The sequence below is a fragment of the Monodelphis domestica genome, chromosome 3 (genome assembly GCF_027887165.1).
Source record: "Monodelphis domestica isolate mMonDom1 chromosome 3, mMonDom1.pri, whole genome shotgun sequence".
Taxonomy (NCBI): domain Eukaryota; kingdom Metazoa; phylum Chordata; class Mammalia; order Didelphimorphia; family Didelphidae; genus Monodelphis; species Monodelphis domestica.
Genome location: NC_077229.1, coordinates 381,886,030 through 381,905,594, shown reverse-complemented (window position 1 = coordinate 381,905,594; position 19,565 = coordinate 381,886,030). Strand labels below are relative to the sequence as shown.

Sequence of the window (19,565 nt, the reverse complement as noted above, 5' to 3'; positions counted from 1 at the left end):
GCAAACTCTTAGAAATTGCCCACCCTCTTGGACATGGTACCCAGCAGTATGCATATATGCACCCATACTTTTGCACAATTGTGTGTTTCGTGCAGTGAGAGATGAGGGCTGCTGTTTTGTGGCTGGCAATCTTCCCAATCTCACTCAGCCAGGAGTTTGTTAAGCAAATTTTGAGTGAGGAGCTTTTCTCTAAAGAGGTAAAAAGAGGCAACTTCCATCCTTCTGCCCCTCTTAGGGAGCCAAACAGAAGGAGGATCCAGCTGGTTGTTTTCTCTTTGACATGCATTCCAAGTAATGGTGAGTTTTTACCAATTCTTCTTGGTCACCAGGGTCATTTTTACTCCTTACTTTCCATTAGGAAGGGCTAATTTGGAAGCTGTCTGTGGAGCATCCTACCATATGTTACTCATCTAACAAACTGTCCCAATTACACAGCACAGTTGATGTGCTTGCATAGAATTGAGCCTCTTTTATTCATTATCTGAAAAAGACCTTCATTGGTGTTTGAGGGGAAGTTCATTAATATTTTCCTTGATCCATTTGTTTTCAAAGCTTAAAAGTTAAAATCATTTTCTAGACAGAATTCTACAGGAATATCAATCAAAGGAAATATGGGGGCACAGTTAATGGAAAGGACTCCATCGTGTCTCCCTCACCATACTCCTCCAGGTTTTGTCAAGTACTCTGTAAGTAGTTTTGTATCAAATCTGTAGACTTCACGTCTTGATATGATTGTTAATATTCTCGGGCGGGCTACTTTAGGTGATAAACCTCTGGGAATCATTTTTTCCTGTTACACTTAATGATATGCCTGTTGGTTTGCCAGACACCTGCAATTATTCACACTGCCCTGGTTGGTCATTTAAAAAAATCAAATTATCCCATCAATTACATTAGGAAGTCTAATATGGCTGTTAAAGGCTAGAGATTATGTATGGTTTTGGTTTTCTGCTGAGTTTGACACACAAAAATTTCAAAGGAATATTTTATTGCTCATCTCATTATTTCGTCTTTTTAAAAAATTGGTAACACGTAATGAGCTACTTTGTGCAATCACACCAAGTACTTTAAACTAGTGACACCAAGGAGTGATTTTAGAGGTCACATCTAAGTCATAACTTGAGAAAACCCATTCTTAAGCAGATCAGAAGAGAACAATACAATGAGATAACATAGTGAGTATAACAGAAGGTATCTATCTTAATTTTTTGCTCTCCAATAACTAATTCATGCAGAACATATGAAAAAGGTCAATGATATTTGCTTGCTACTCTCCTTTACAGTAGAATCAGTAGAATTCTAGGAGAAATTTTTTTCCCAGTATTCTGATCAAATTCTAGAAAGTATAACTGACATTTCTTTTATGACAATGATTGACATTACACTGTCACTTGTGTTTTTAAAGAGGGCTATTCAGTACTGAATTAATGAAGATAAAAAAAATAACTTGAATGGCAGTGTCCAAAAACACTTAAATGAAACCCATCACATTAAAATAAACATTGCTTTTTTTTTCCTTCAGAGCTACATAATTAACTTACAGCTACTTTTTAGACCACACGTGGTTGAGATGGAGCTACTTGACACAAATGAAGATTGTTACACACAAGCAAAAGAGATTTGTATTTATCTTGGGTTTTTGAAGAGCATGACACTTTTTATGAAAGCTGGAGGCTGTTTTTAAAAAGGGCGTAAGAAAGACTGCACACTGTGCAGTAAGTAACTTAAAAAATTAATTTTCATGCTTTCCGGCTTTAAAACAATAAGGGAGAATGGAATGTTTGGTTCCAGTTTAGTTGGATGCAACCAAATCACTTTCCATTAAAAAAAAAAGTTCAGTTTAAAGTGAGGGTTTTGAAGATTATTTTCTATCCATATTAGTAGCTTCTATTTTAAAAGAAAAAGGAAAGCCCTTTGATATTTCGAAACAAAACAATAAACAGTGTCCCTGCTTACTTTCTTTTCCCCACAGGCAATATTTTCTCACTTTTATCCCTCCCAAGGCAAGCCCAACAAACCTTGCTATCAATTTCACTGCTCCCAAGAGCAGACTGAATCACATAAAGCAATGCATCCGTAAGTCCATCACATTCCCTCATTCTTCTGCGGGCTTCCTCTCCAGCAGAACTAACATTCCTGTAAGGCAAAGAGAGGTGTCAGAAATATGTCAGAGCCATGACTCACTCATTCATTGGGTCCCCATAATTGCTTCCTTCTTCTTCACCCTTCAAGTTTTATAAAGAGAATACCATACATATATGTGTCTGTGGCCTGTCCTGCCCCTTTCCCCCTTCCTTAATAACCCTTATAGACTAATAGATTAAACATCCTAGAAAAGATATAGAATGTTTGAGATCCTCTTAATACAATATAAACCCACGCGGATCACAACATTCATCTGATTTAATCTTTGAAAATTCCTTGGATTCTGTGTTTTGGGGATGTTCTCAAGGCTGACATCTCACAGAAAGACTAGGAATCCAACGTATTGGGCTTCTTTCAGACTATTTGTTATAATTTTGAAGAATGACTTAATTGTTATCAATGAGGCAAAGATGGAGGATAATTCCAAAGGACTTAAAATGAAAAGGCTATTCACCACCATATAGAAGGAACAGAGAGTCAAAATGCAGATTGAAGCATACTGTTCTTCACCTTATTTTGTCCATAGATTTTCCCCTATGTGTCTTGTTTCAGAATATAGCAGAGAAATAGGTCTTGGATGATAACATGTGTACAAGCCATATCATATTACCTGCTTTCTTGAGGGGAGGGAATGAGAAGAAAAGGAAGGGAAAAAGGATAGCTAATGTGAGGTTTTTTTTTTCTCTTGGAGAAGCATATTTATTATAATTTATTACAAATTTAGAACAAATCATATGTATTATATTAAGTATTCATCATATTTTATATAAATAAATGCTAACAAAAAAGTTGTAACATCAGCAAAGTCTGGCAAAGAAATGTAATTTTCTCCCCCTAACACATACTTAAAAAGGTCAAGTCATTTAAAAGAAAAAGTGGCTTTTAGGGAAGCTTCATATTTTAAAATGGAAAGTTAATGTAGACCACTTAGTAATAAGCAAGGATACTGTATTTGCAAAAGCTTGAATTACGGTATACTACCATTAGACACTGATAAATTCAACATAAGAAAGAATAGGGAGATTAATTTCAATGATAATGAGCTTTTTATATGTGTATATATTTAAATTTATATATCAACATTTTATATGCATATCTCTATGTTATATAAACATATATATCTATATTTATACACACATATTATTCAACCACTCATAGAGACCTACGAGGTGATCAAAACCCTAGTGAAGTTTTAAAATTTAATAACTTCAGATATATAAATGTGACAAACAAATTATTTAAAGGTTTAATTATTCAAATTTCTTTTATACTTATTTAGTTTTGTGAATTTTAAATCATAAATATTTAATTTCAATTTTAACAAGATGGTACAACCTCTCATTATTCATTTAGTATGTGACTGTTTCTAAATGACCTTTTCCCAGACCATTGGGTCAGTAGGGGAGCTCTTCATAATTGGCCACTTAGATCACCTAATCTTTCTCCATTATCCTTTTTCTACTGAGGTCATACTATATGTGTGACAGTATCAAAATCTCATTCTTTGGCTGACTGAAAGCTCAAATTATCAATGCAATCCTTCTAGTCATTGAAAATTTAATGGTGTATTGCATTTTAATAAGAAATCAATAGTTAAAATTTTGTAACTAAACTTTCAAATTTTAGGGGGTAATTTTGTGGCATTTAAACTTAGGGAGTTATTAAAGTTTAAAACTTAGATTTTTGGCATATTATTTATCTGAAAGAGAGATTCTTAACCTTTTCTTGTGTCATGGAAGCCTTTAGCAGTCTGGTGAAATCCATGGATTCCTTCTCCAAGTAATTATTTTAAAGATATAAAATGAAATGCATAGGACTGCAATGGAAGCCAGTTTGTTGAAATATAATTATCAAGATGTTAAAAAAATTCATAAGCTATGCAAATTAAGAACTCCTGGTAATAAAGGATTTATATAGTTACTTGAAGTTTTGTGGTTTCTTAAAGCAAATCACCATTCATGAGTGTTTGCCTCTTGAAGAAGTACTTCAAAAGTAAGAAATAAGGAAATTGTGTGTGTGTGTTGGTTGGTTGTTGTTGTGCAAGAGGCATGAAGGAAGAGAGAATTTCATGCATGCAAGACAGAGAGTAAAGGACCTCAGATGTCAATCAAGAAAGAATATTTCAAATGGAATGTTCCCAGGAAAGTCGGTTGGAGAGTCAAGCCAGGCTGAAGGGGGAAGAAGCTCTGTGGACCCCTGTTAGCTTCTGTCCTAGGCTGAAGGACCCTTGGGGGATCTGGAGCTAGGCTGAGAAGAAATTAACTTTTGTTGGTGACTTAGAGTGTGAAGAACTGATTGTATAGTTGAGATTTGGGTTTGAAGGAAGAAGAAAGAAGATTAAACAGTTGTCCTCCATCTCTCTGACAGATTTTTGTGTCACAATTGTGACAGGACTGACATTTTCCAAAATCCTCCTAACCCTCCTTATAGATTAGGGATAAGTCTATCCTTCTCATCCTTGTCTTGTTTTTCCCAATAAACCTCCTTACCTGAGAAAGAGAGAAAAACTATCTTCTCTAAACCTCACAGTTCACCTTTGAGTTACATAGAAAGGTGGCTAGCTAATGGGGGGGGGAGTTGAAAGGACCAACATGATATTATTGGTGATGTCTTTTGACTCCCTTATATATTGGATTTAAGTGAGGCAATATTGAACAAAGTCATTAGCTTCACTCTCTTACAGTCTTCAAAGTCCAGTGGCATGAGAGAAGTGCAGATGACTGATGATGGCTTGGGATGCAGGGTATGCCTTGGCTTTCCTTGATGTAAACAAGCTCTAAGCACACCGCAGCTCCTGTCTTTATGGCCACTGGAACAAATTCTTCTCATTTGCCCCTTCCTCCAGGAGAAGTCTTCACATACTTGGGGTATTCCCAGATGGGTTTGAAGTCTGGCAGTTATACTCAAGCTGGGTCAGTCCATCTGTTGAGAGCATTTACCACACTGCACATGCTACAGCTTTGAAGCCATAAGTGAGAGCTACCCCAAAGTGGAGAGCATCCCTCAAATGGGCTCAGCAAGGTCTCCCACCAGAGGTGCTAGTCTTTTCTGAACACCCTGTACATTGTGTAAGGTGTTGGAGAACAAGTCAAAGTGCTAGAGTGGAAGGAATGCGGAAAATGATGTAAAAATAGGCTAAGGATTATGATTTGCTTTTGATTCTTACTAGTTATGAGTAACTTTGGGCAAGTTACTTACCTGTCACTTTCCTTATCTGTAAAATGGGAATGGTGATAAGATCTGTAGTATCTATTACACTATTTTTTGTGAAGACCAAATGAGAGGATGAGTATACCTGTACTACAGAGGATTCTTCTTGTTTGGAGGGAGACGGTCTTGAGCTCTGAACTCAAGGGGATCAACGTCTTCAGTGCCTGATGTTTTGAACTGAATAATATTTTGGTGCTTTGTTGTTTGTTTTTTTTTTCTTTCAATGGAGGCTAATACTAAGTGTGTGTGTGTGTGACTGTTGATGTAGCCAGAGTTCTTTACCCACCTTGCATTTTTGCCCAATATACAATAAAACTACAAATCGCTGGAGAAGAAAACAATGAGGAAAATGGACTTATGGAGCTGGTTGTTGGTTTTTCTGGAGATCAACCAAAGGACAATGAAGGTTCAACCTCCTTTTCCTCATCCTTATGCCTGCAATTGCCAGTCACTTTCCATATGACTTCATTTATCTATCTAAACTATTTTATCTCCTTATTTTGCTTCATACAATATGACTGCTGTAACTTCTCGGTGATATATATCTCTATGTTAATTGTGCATGGACAGAAGTGTAGTAGAGGATGCCAATAAATAGCTAGGAATACATTGTATTAGAACAGCATTAGGGTTTTCAACTAAGGCAAAACACCATTAACAACAACAACTTGGCTTCATTCTGGCTTTGGGGACTGGGGCTCTAATTGTGAAAGAATCACATTAATTTGATGTTCATTAATAAATATTATAAGCACCTGGATAACAGAGACAGAAAGCCACATCAATTGGTACCATTTTCCTACTAGGATAAAGGAGTCCTTGTTAACCCAGAGAAAGGTGTGGCTTAGAACGAGGGGCCCCAAGGAAGCACCAGGCTCTGAGGCAGGAGAGGGGAGATTGGAAGGCTATGTAGCTTGAGGTGCCCCATAGGAGGGAAAAGAGAAAACTTACATTTAAACTTTGCTCTAGCTTACTATCTATTGGTTACAACCCCCCCCCACACACACACATACACACACGTTATATGACCCTAGCTATGTCACTTGACTTGTCTGCCTCAATTTCCTTATCTATAAAATGGTGATGATAACAATATTATCTGTGAGGATAAAATGAGATAATATTTCTGAAATGTTTTGCAAGTCTTAAACTGTATATGTATATCATTAAAAAAAAATCCGTTGTTCCATTTCATCTATATAACACCTTTCTCTACTATTGTATATCAGCACACAGAATAAAACTCCTCTGAAATATATAGACTTAGAGAGTAGCCTGTGGGCACTGAGAGATTAAGTGACTTGTCCAGGCTCATATAGTCAATGTCAGGAGAAGACTTTAAACTAGGTCTTCCTAGTCCTAAATCAAGTTCTCTAATTTTCAAACCATATATTGTTTTAACTTTTCTTAGGGTTATTCTTTCTCTTATTTTTGCTATATATTTTGCTATAAAGCCCTTTATAAATCTTTAAAGTGTTATATAAAAGTCAATTTATTATTCTCTTTAACAAAGTATTAATGTTTACTCTGTATGGATTATTAATACTTAATTAAAATTCAATCATACATTTCAGAAAAAATTTCAACAAAATTATCTTTCTTTGATAATTTAATATTCCTCTCCTTTACATATTTAAATAAGAAACATCAGCTTTGAAATGCAGCACCTGTGAAAAACTATTCAATTAAAAACAACAGCTTTGGTACTTACTGATCCTGCTGTTTTTGAGAAACACTATACAAATAAACAAAACCCCAGTCCTCTAGATAATAAATATGAGTAAACAATGATATAATTTGTTTCATAAAGTGCTAAAAATATTACCTTGGGCTTACAAACAGAAATCTTCTTGAGGTTCTGTTCCCCCTTTCCCCCATCAACAGAGAAAAGAAACAAAACAAACAACTTGATTTTAACTTGTTCTTAGAATTTGATTTTTTACCTTAAATGCTACAGAGACACAGGAGTGTTTATTGCATTATGTAGTCCTGCCCTCTCTTGGAACCAGGAACAAATGAATAATAATGGTAAACACTGAACAGGTCAATGACGATCCATCCATCCAAATCGATTTATAAAAGATCTAGAAGGCCACCTCTAAAGTACTACCTTATGTTCCCTTTACTCAATTTCCCCACATATCTAAAATTTATAACAGATATTTTGTGTTTGTTTTCTAAAATTTTTAGGCAACTTATTATACACATAAAGCATTTAAGCAAGAGGTTGGCAGCCAAATGCTGAATAGGAAATAATAGATGGTTCCTATTTTTCATATTTTCTATCTTCAAAAATGCTAGCAAGCTGGGTAGCTCAGTGGATTGAGAGTCAGTCCTAGAGATGGGAGGTCCTGGGTTCAAATGTGACCTCAGACACTTCCCAGCTATGTGACTCTGGGCAAGTCACTTAACCCCCATTGCCTAGCCCTTACCATTCTTCTGTCTTGGGACCAATCCACAGTATTGATTCCAAGATGGAACGGAAGGGTTTTATTAAAAAATTTTTAAATGCTAGCAAATATAGCTATAAGCAATAGTTTCTGTTTAAAGTATATATGGCAACTACACATTTGTATGTATTTGATATTATCATCTGATGAGGAAAACTGCACATCTTATAAAAACAATAATCTCATTTAAAATGTTGATACTTTAAATCTGCTTCATTTAATTGACTTTCAATTGTGTCCATAATTAATCTGCAATGATAATTCCTCAGCTCAATAACTTTTACTCTTTTCCCTTCTGGTCACATATATTTAATCCCAGGACCTGAAACTGTTTCATAGGATCCAACCTAGAATGTGTTCCATGTGTTCAAATGAATGATTACAGAAAACTTAGACTCCGACAGTAGATACTGAGATAGAGAGCAAAGAGAAAGTCAGCAGATTCCTAATTCTCTAACACGGGCTTCTAAATCTTGTTGCCTGTGTTCCAATTCCCCTCTGAATAGCCCAGGAATTGTTATATACCTGCAATCCAATACTCTGAGGCTTTAGAGTATCTCTGGTAATAAAATCCATTCCCCTACCCATCACCTTCTTTTTTTCCTGAGAGCAAGCTAGGCTTATGCTGGCTTCATAAAGGCAGGTAGTGACCAGCCAAGTTAGGTGGTATGCATTTTCTGCTTTCCATCCAGGTAAGTGACCAGAAGTCCTAATACCATGGAACAAACATGATTGTGCAGGGCAGGTAGTAGACAAATGGTTCTACGCTGCTTCATCTGATGGATGTTAGGCATGCTGTGGATTGAGTAGAGAGATAAGACAGTTGGACCTGACACTGGATTGATAAATATATTATCCAGAAAAGAATATTGGTCAGAATTAATATAGAAATTTAAAGTTTACATATGCTATTTCATCTGATCTTCATAGCTCTGTGAGGTGCTAATTTAATTTCCTATGTTTTTTTGTAAATGGAAAAAAATTGAGGTTGAGAGAGATAAAAAGGGATTGCCAAAGATGACAGCCAGTGAGTGAGACAGAATTCAAATTTGAGCTGTTTCCTGACTCCAGGTCCAACACTATCCATTATTTCAGCTACCTGCCAGATGCTAGGGGGTCAGGGATCATGCTGCAGAAGATTACAAATAACTGAGAGAGCCAGGGTGTCTGTATGATGGTGCATTGGGTGTGGAATTCATAGGAGCAAGAGAGTATTCGGTGCTTTGCTCAGTACAGATGTAGGCTCCTTTTGCTGCTGCAGAGACTTAAATGAATGTATTGCACTGTCTTTTCTACCAGGCTCTTCAGGGGAGCCAGATAATGAAAAGGGGCAGGTGTGTCTTAAGTGGAACCAGATCATACATACTGATGAGAGAATGTTGGAAGAGAGAGTAGAATAAGGACAGATTGGTTGAGATTTGGAAGAGGGGTCCAATGGAGATGTCCAGAGTCTTGGTCTTGGGTTTTTTAGCCAGGGAATGATAACCATAAGGGGAAAGGGGCAGGAATTCTTCTCAAAAGTCAGTGTTTGCTAGGGTTCTGGCTTATGCCACTACCTTATGCCCCATAGGAACTATATCAGAAGACTAAGTAATGTCAGGGTAAGGGGGGGCTGTGGTTAGATTTGGTCTAGAGCTTCTTAACTGTTGAGCTTATTCTCCATTTCTTATCTCTAGAGGAGAGTGCTAGAAGCAGACTTTAGGTATATAGAACAGTTATAGCAGCTGTTCCTGTTAGTGTCCAAAAGAAGAGAAAGAGAAATGTCATTTAAGGTACAGTATAATCTTGGGAGAAAACAAATTCTGCTCAGTTTTGAATTTAATAATTCTAAAATTAATTATGTAGTTATTGATATTTACTAAGTGCCAAAGGCTTGCTATATAAATGATGCTCCTTTCAAACAAATTTACCATAGACAGACAGAATCCTAAATAAAACGTGAAAGCATCCTCTGGGGTACATATTTGGGCCAGTGATGATAATTTAAGGCATCTATGGTATAATATAAAGAAAATTAAATTTAGAGTCATAGGATCATAAATTTAGAATGGGAGGGACTTTAGAGGTCATCAAATTCAATCCTGCCATTTTAGGGATAAGGGGATTTAAGACCAAGGGCAAACTACTTAGTGACTGAGGTGGGATTCAAACCCAAGTCATCCTGCTTCCCAAGTCCAGAGGTCTTTCCATTTTACTTGGAAGACTGGGCTCTTTAGCTAACTTATTACATGAAGGAGGGCAAGTCACTTCACTGTTCTGGAACTCAAGATCTTTACCTTCATCATGAACATGTTGGATCATAACAGATCTAAGGTGTCTTTAAATTCTAAATTCTATCATTTATAAAATTAATTGAATCAGAAATTGATTACAAATTAACTCACTTGTGAAAATAAGGATGAAAAATTATCTCTAGCACTCTTTAGCTTTGTCTCTGTCACTTTTTTGTGTATATGTGTTTGCTAAAGAATATTTAAATGCTTCTCTATATAGTTATCAAGATAAACAACATTCCTTCTTTGCTTTTTAAAAAATAATTTTATATATAAATTTATATATAAATTTTAAATATAAATTATGTATTTATATAAATTACAAATTTATATAATCATATACATTATAAATAAATTTATATAATTTTATGTCTATAATTTTAATGTCACATTATAAACACAATAATGGGAGAGTCAGATCTTCTGAACATGGTGCCTAGACTTGAGAAGTAAGATGTAAGATGCTGCGGACTTAGGGTGACAAACAATAAGGCCACTTCAAGCATCAACCTGTCTCTTTTATTCTTTTCCTCATTTCCACACAAGCTAGAAGTAGCTTCCAGAACTAAGATGATGAAGAATTACATTCTTCCTGTTCACTTTTTTCAGCCTCTCTTCCTTATCAGTAGGAATTGGCTTAGTAAGAGAGGTCTAGTAAATAGGTCACATAATAATAAAAAATGAGATTCTAAGTTTAAAGAGTACATTAGGTAAGTTAAGTTCCTCAGCTCATTCTAGAATGCTCATCAAGCTTCTGACATCTTTCATCGATATCATATCTTCATGTAAGACCTCAGTTTGCTGAGCTGGGATACTCAAATTTGATTTCCTGTATGTCCTACTACTCATCCTACTACCCTTGACCCCTAAAATTGGGTGCTTTTTTCGAGTGCTTTTTTAAAAGTCACTAGAGAACACCTCTTGGTCATATCCACCTGCCTGTTCTCAGACCTTATCAGCCCTTGAAACTACATCAACTGTCTTCTCTCCAATCTTGTATCAATTTTTATTTCTTTCACTAGTTCACCTTCTGCCTTTTTTCCTGAAGTCTTGGCATTTATCAGGGTTCTTTTCCTTTTTGTCTTCACTTTCCACATGGTTTTATTCATGCATAATATTTATAGTAAATCATGTGTAGTAATACACATGTGTAGTAAACCATGATTTTAAAAGAGATTCCATGCATCAATCAATTAAACAATATGTATTAAGCACCTGCTATTGTGTAGGCACTTTGCCAGACACTGGGGAGATGAAAACAAAAAATAAAATATTGTTTTACTCTCAAGAACCTGTGTGGTTTTGCACACACACACACACACACATATATATACTTATACAGAAATATACATATTATACAAGGTATTTGGGGGAAGAAGGCATTAGCAGCTGGGAGGGATATCAGGAGAGATTTCATGTGGAATGTGTTGCTTTTTGAAAAAAGCTAGGGATTCTAATAATCAGTGATGAAGAGATAATGTATTCTAGGCATGGGGACAGACATTATAAAGGCATCAAGATGGGAGATTGATTGTTATCTGTGAGGAAAAATAAAGAGACAAATATGGCTGGATCAGAGAGGATGTGAAGGGTAATAATGAATAATAAGGATGGAAAGGTTGATTGGCATGTAAGCTATTTCTTCCTTTCCACCTGCAACAACTTTATTTGACCTTGGAGCTCTGAGTCTTGGAAATGACATTCCTGGGAATGAGCTAGTAAAGGTTTTTCTGTGATGGTTGTCTATGGATTCTATTAACCTCACTTATCAACAATAATAAACATTAAGCACTCACTATTTCAGAGATTGTATTAGGTGCTGAGAATACAAAAAAATAATTTTTACTTTCAAGGAGATCACAAGTCAGAGTCTCATGTTGGATAACTACTCTTGGAAGATAGTTTTAACTCTTATTATCAGGTAAGCAAATAGCTGTAACTGTATTTCTCAACAGAGAGTTACAAATGACTACATTCTTACCTCATATTCCTTTTAACCCCCCCCCCTTTTTTTTAAATCCATACCTTTTATCTTGGAATTACTAGTGTATATTGGTTCCAAGGGAGAAGAGTGGTAAGGTCTAAGGAATGGGGGTTAAGTGATTTGGCCAGGGTCACACATCGAGGAAGTGTCTGAGGTCACATTTGAACCCAGAACCTCATCTCTTGGTACAGTTCTGAGTCACTGAGCCACCTAGCTGTCTAACTTCCTTTACCCTTCTTGAATGAGATATCATTTGGGAGCACATGTGGATTCACATACATTCATTGAAGAACTAATTGATTCTACTCCTCCTATTAGAGCCTTCAATTTGTTGCTTAGATCTAGCAGGGAAGATGGGCAGAAATTAGACAGGCACAGAATCATAGACAGAAAGAAGAAAATTAACAAAGGAAAGGAATTAGGAGAACAATGGGTATTTAGAGAAAATAGAAAGTAGCCATTTTGGTTGAAGCACAAAGTGTGCAAAATGTAGCTGCAAGTAAGGTAGGAAAGGAAAGACAGAGCCAGATACTGGAAAGCATCTCAATAACATAGTGGAAAGAATCTTAGACCTGGAGTCAGGATTACCTGAGTTCAAAACTCATCATGGTCACTTACTAGTTATGTGATCTTGGACAAGCCACTTTACCTCTGACTTAGATTCCGCATCTGTAAAATGTGGATTATAATAACATCTATTTCTCAGAATTTTTGTTAGGATCAAATGAGATAATAATTTGAAAGCCCTTACTTAGTATGTTTCCTGGTACTTCATAAGGGCTATGTAAATGTTATCTGGAATAATAATAATTATTATTACTATTATTAATCTATAGTACTTCTTTCTCTTGTTAGACAGTTTAACATATTTTCCAGCCATTGAGCAACAGCTACTTTCTGACTCCTCAGTTTCTTTTTATTTTATTTTTCTATAATGGAAGACATGCTAGGGTCAGATTATGAAGGGCTTAAAGTCATTCTTTTAACTTTTTCTCAAGTTCTAATTTGTGCTCTCAAATTTCAGTGTCCTTCCCAGTTCCAAAACTTTCCAAAGAAATTTCAGTTTTACTACTTTACCCATTTCTCCTTCAGTATCTCAAGTTTTGCTCTGGCTTTTCTTCCCACAAAACTTGAATAAAATTGATTTTTTTATTTTATTTTTTAAATTTGACTTTTTCAATTTCTCTCCCTGATTTCACTCCTGAATGCCAAACCATCACTTACATTGTTATCCAAATATTTCCACCTTGATGTACTATCATCTTCTCAAATTCAACATGCATAAAACAGAAGTGGTGCCCTCAGACTTGCTCTTACTTCCCTACTTTTTTCAAAAGAATCTTCATCTTCCAAGTAATTGAGGTTCAAAATTTTGGAGTCATTATTGACTCCAAATGACTCTTGCTGAGTATGTCTAATTAGCTGCTAAATCAAATACTACTGGAATCATTTGCCTCCCTTCATTCCCAAAACCAGTATATTAGTTCAGGCTTAGATTATTATAACAACCTTTTAATTGATTCTCTGACTCTAATGTCTCCTTCCTTCAAACAAACCTATACAGTTTTCTCATTTGTAAAGCATGACCTTGATCACATCATACCATTGCTCAAAAAGTTTCATTGCCTCTCCATTATCTGCCAAATCAAATCCAAATTTGAAGCTTACCAGTATCAGACTCCATCTTACCTTTCCTAGATTAACTTATAACTACTTTTTTGGCGTACTTTGTGCTTTAATCAAAATGACTCCTTTCATTCTCTCTAAAAACCCCATGTTCTCCTAATTCCCTGTCTTTGCTAATACATTTCCTTTTGTCTATAATGCTATTCTTGTCTAATTTCTACACATCCTTCAAGGTCCAGATAAAATTCTGTGAAGTCTTCCTTCACCTTTCCCCCCCAACTCTAATTAATCTCTCCCTTCTCTGAACTGATACGATATTTGCTCCCTCTTATTGATTTTATTGTGATAGCCTGTAAAATAGTTATAGGAGTTCATGGCTAAAGTTAATTGCTCTCTCTGTCTCTGTCTCTGTCTCTGTCTCTGTCTCTCTCCCTCTCTGCCTCTCTCTCTCTCTCTCTCTCTCTCTCTCTCTCTCTCTCTCTCTCTCTCTCTCTCTCTCTCTCTCTCTCTTTCTCTCTCTCTCTCTCTCTCTCTCTCTCTTTCTCTCTCCTCTCTTTCTCTCTTTCTCTTTCTCTCTCCTCTCTCTCTTTCTCTATCTCTCTCTCTTTCTCTCCTCTCTTTCTCTCTCTCTTTCTCTTTCTCTCTCCTCTCTCTCTTTCTCTCTCCCTTTTTCTCTCTCTCATCTATTGATATATAGAACACAGCCTTATAAAATATATGTATTTCATATTCCTATGTATAATTATGGATACACTTACCCATATATGTGACCATGAGGTTATATACATAACCATATCCATGCAATGTCCGTGCATGTACACATGGACATGATCCACCCATGTTTATGTGCACATATAGATACACACGATTACATGCTTATGTATATACACACATATAAATGTGTATATGCCTATAAATGTGTATATATGTTGTGTTACAGATACAAATGTATATCGGCATGTGTGTGTTTGTATACACATGACACATCACAGTGGCCAAATAAGAAAAGAAGTTTTCTAGAAAACATAAAAACAACCCCGAGTTTGCTATTTGCTTTGGCTATAGCCATCTACTCTGTCCTTTTCTCCCAAGAAAAGCACTTTATAAGTCGGGACAATGATGGCTCGGTAATTTGGTAATTGCTTTGTTGTGCTGAAGGGAGAGGATGCTTCAGTGACCTGAAGATCAACTGTCTCTGGTGAGTGATCTGCCTGCAGCTTCGTGGGCTGCCAGAGCTTTCCACTGTTCTGTACAAAGAACAACATTTCTCTTTTAGTTAGAGCCGCACACATATGTGGACAATAAAACTGCTAGAAACATTCTGACTTTAAATCCCCTCTCCTTGATTAAAAGATAAAATATTTATGTTAAGTACTTCTCATTTTCTGTCTTCCAGCCAGCAAGTACACTAAAGGAAAGTATCTGAAAGAAGATGCTGTTGGTTAAGCTGTAAGATTCACTGCCATACCTGTGTTAAGATACCCTCTGGTTGGAAAGCACTACCTAGGGTTTTAGCTACAAGATTCCAATTAAAATCGATGGGCATCACAGAGTTAACTGCTCAGTGAAATGTTTGGGAAATGTTTCCCATAGGGCTAAATTACCAGGAAACAGAGAAAAAAGAAAGAGTATACTGAGGCTAAAACCAATAACTGGAGGCCTAATTGTGCATGTAGTCCTTTGTGTTTTACAAACACTCGGGCACCTTTCACAGTTATTACTGGCTAAGTTATTGTACTCACAGAGTGAGCAGTATCTACTGTAACATCTTTTCTAGGTTATTCCACTTGCATCCATAGTCTGTCTCAGGCTCTCTCTTTTTAGTCACTTGAGTCTTGCCTTCACTTCCACTGGGACCCTCTCAAATAATCATTGGGGTGGGCTTAGGGGTTTAGTTACATAATGCTTTCTAAGAACAACTCAGATTTCCTGTCAGGAATTACCTCGAGGAAACCTAAGACCAAGTAGGGGTCACCCTTAAACAAAAGTGTCCTAAATTTTTGATCAACAAAGATGATCAATCCCATAGGATACCATATGCTGCCAAATGTGAAAAAAGTCTAGGAACAGGGAATTTGGATAGTTCTTTGTTCTAAATCTATAATTTCATTTTAAAAGAAGAGAATGTAGGCACAGGGCAGACAGAGTATATTAAGAGTGTTAGGTAAGGAGTCCATAAGACCTGAGGTCAATCCTTAGTTGTATCTCTCTTTAGTTGTGTAGATACGAAGAAGACAACCAGCCCCTTTGAGCCTGTTTTCCTATGTGCAAAATGGGTATGTTTGTTATAACATCTATTTAATAGAATTCTCATGGACCTCAAAATAAAGGCAAAAAATTATCTCACCAAATTAAAATCTGTGTGTTCCTCCATACTAAAAGAAAAAATAAAAATTATAAAGTACTAATTTTTTTGGTAGAAGGTACACTAGCAGGACAAAATCATAAATTTACTCAAGATAAATTAATAGAAAAATCAGCCTATATTCAGATATTAGATTAAATTTTATGCCAGAAATAAAAAGTCTGAATTTGAAATGAAAACGTAGCTTAGACTTTATTGGCTATTGAATCTTGATAAAATTCTCACTTTGTGAACTAAGAAATGACTTCAGGATTATTCTAATAATGACTGAATGTAGTTTCAACTCCTTATACTGCACATGGTTATTATTCTGAGAAGTAGGAGGAAAGGATTAACTTAAATAAACATAACCAATGTTTTTGAGACTAGAATATATGTGTGTATGTATGTATAAAGGCTTTAAAGAAAAAGAAATGGCAATATTCTTTGGATTATTAAAATAAACATTCATTACTTTCACTTTTATTCTTGAACTTGCATTCATTTGCATATTTTGTTCATCATTGTAAGCTTTAGAGAGCCATAGGTTTTTGGGAGATTCCAATGAGGTAATAATAATTGCTATAATTTATGAAGCACTTAAAGGTTTGCAATTCTCTTAAAAAAATAAACAACAACAACAAACCTATCCTTTCTGTCTTAGAATAAATACTAAATACCAACTCCCAGGGTCAAAAAGCTAAGAAGTTTCTAAGGTCAAATCTGAACCCAGGACCTCCCATTTTCATGTCTGGCTCTCTATCCACTGTGTCATCTATCTGCTCCAATACTCTTCAGAAATATCTCACTTAGTCCTCATTTTGCAGTTGAAGAAACTGGGACAAATGGAGGTTAACAGTGGTAAACTACTGACTGCTATGAAATATATACACTAACATGTTTGGGTCTTTCCTATCTTTAAAGGACTTGACTGACATCCCTTTAAATTACTGCCCTATGTCTTTGTTTCTCTGACTTTTCATTACACTTCTCTGTGTCTGTCTTTCTGTCTCTGTCTCTGTCTCTGTGTGTGTCTCTAACCTCTTTTTCCTCTTTCTGCTTCTTCATTCAATCACATTAATCTTCTTTGCTGGAATCTCATCTATGACTCATCTCTTACCCAAGAGTGCCTCTGAAGTCTTCCCTCCTACCCCACTTTCTCCAATCTGCCCATTGGGGAATCTTTTTGGTTGCCATGTTTTCCTTTGTCATCTCAGCAAAACTACATATTCAATTTCAGACTCTCTCCTGAGAGCCAGTTGTTCAGGTTGGATAGGTCTGGTAGGGATCATCTCAAACTCAATATACCCCAAGTGGTACTCATTAGCTTCCCCATGAAAACTACTGTTCTCCCAACCCTTCGATATTGCTTTTGAAGGCACCACTGTATTTTCCATCATCCAGATTCACTCTTTCAGAGTTAACCTCATCTTTCATTTCCCTCTGCCCAGAGATATATTGGTAAATGTTTAATAACAGACTCTGAAAAAATATATGTGATATACTTTTAAGTTTCATCTTCATTATAAACATTTTTTTTATCATTTTATTAATCCAGACGATCAACAAGACAATGAATCAAACTCTGACTTATAAAGTTTACTGATTTCCAAAATGCAAATGCTTACATTGAACATTTATCAATTGACTCTAGAGAGCTGGTTCAAGCTGGCCCCAGTACATCCCTGTTTTGACATCAACGCTCATATCAAACTTGCGGCCAAGCCTTGAAAAATTGACATGTACATATCTCTTGAACTCATTGCTTTTCCTCCTACTTATACCTCTACCACCATCAGGCCTTCATCACTTCTCACCTTGGCTATTCAAACAACCTCCTAAGTGATCTCCCAGCAGGCAGTGCTTCTCCTCCTTAATCTAATCTTCACATAGATGCTCAAGGATATGTACTGAGGCACACATCTGATCCTATTGCTGTCCTGTTTAAGGGCCTTTACTGGTGCCCTCTTAGCATGAGGATGAAATTAAAATTTGCCATTTAAATCCTTTCTAGTATGTGTTATGTCCCTTTATAACTTTCTATTCCCTCATTACTTTGATTTCTTATAGACTCTTTCTCTTGTTGAAATATACAACACTGTACTCTCTTCCAATCTCTGCCTTTTAGAATCTCTGCTTTTCTTCAAGGCCATGTCCTATGGGAAGCCTTTCCTGATTCCTTCAGTAGTTAGCACTCCCATAGTTGTCAGCACCCTGTCCTGCCTCCTCATATTACCATGTACTTACCTCTTTACACATTGTGCCTCCCAGGAGAATGTAAGATCCCTGAAGCCAGAAACTATTTTTCATTTCATCTTTTCATCCCCAGCTCCAATTAAACTGTTTCTTGGACTGGTTTGTATAATGCAGAGGTCTTGATGTTCCACAGAGATCGTGCTAAAATTTTTAGTATCAGAGCAACTCAAAGTGCACTTTGTAATTTAAATCATGGAGGCAGCATGTCTACATATTTTAACTACAATGTCTGCTAATGATCATTAATGGCAATTATTTTCTTAACATAAAACATGAAACTGGATATAGCATTTTTTGCTAAGAAATTTCAAAGGTCTCAGCTAATTCTTTTTTTGTCTCCTTAAAATGGGGGCATCTTGAACATTCTGAATATCGTGGTGTCCTATACTCATTACCGATCCTTTTAAAATGACTCTCCGAATAGGAAATGTAACCTAATGGAGTTTATCACTAACTCTGTGTGCCAGCCAGGAATGACTCTTCTGAGTTTACTATCACTTGGTGACCAGAACTCAATATAAGCATAATATAATTGTACCTCTGGGCATATGATTTCCTTTTAGTGCTTTGGTTGTGCAGGGATGTACACTTCAGAAGCTGAAGAATTATGATGGCTGCACACAAAGGTTAAGCAGGAAAGACATCCTAGGAATCTGCAGTGCACCAAAGAGATAGTCCACAAGACAGCAACAAGGAACTTGGTTCTCTTAAACAACCTGATGGTTTTATATACTGAAAGGCTGTATTTCAGCAATATAAAATGTTTTCATTGGCTTTGAAGAAGGTCCAGAATTTTATAAGATGCCCATTTGGTTTGATAACATTTTATTTAATCTATTTTAATGTCTAACCCATTAAATTGAGGAAAGACAGTCAACATTTGTTTGTCCTGGTAGTGGCTTTGGAGCTTCTGGAGAAAATATGCCAAGGGACAAGTAAATAGGAAGGAAAAAAGGAAATAAGCATTTATTAAATACCTACTATATCCCAGGCACAATGCTAAATGCTTTTTAACAAATATTTTATTTGGCTCTGACAAAAATCATGTGAGGTAAGTATTTTACAGATGAGGAAACTAAGGCAAACAGAAGTTAAATGATTTACCCAGGGACACATAGATATTAAATGTCTGAGGCTATACTTGAATTCAGATCTTCTTGACTCCAGGTCTAGCATGCTATCTACTAAACCTCAATATAATAAAATAAAGTTTAAAAAATAAATCATATCCACATCTAGAAAAAGAACTGTGGGAATAAAAATCCATTGAAAACACA

At 36.0% G+C, this 19,565-nt stretch overlaps 1 protein-coding gene across 13 annotated transcripts in view; it reads right to left on the bottom strand.

Moving 5' to 3' along the window:
* Positions 1–19,565, bottom strand: part of CTNND2 (catenin delta 2) — a 1,175,163-nt gene that overhangs the window by 175,561 nt on the left and 980,037 nt on the right. For all 13 annotated transcript variants that reach the window (XM_001364153.4, XM_016431422.2, XM_016431423.2 and 10 more), the window contains one exon: positions 2,019–2,136. In XM_001364153.4, the coding sequence (XP_001364190.2) occupies positions 2,019–2,136 (118 nt within the window). The remainder of the gene's footprint in view (positions 1–2,018; positions 2,137–19,565) is intronic.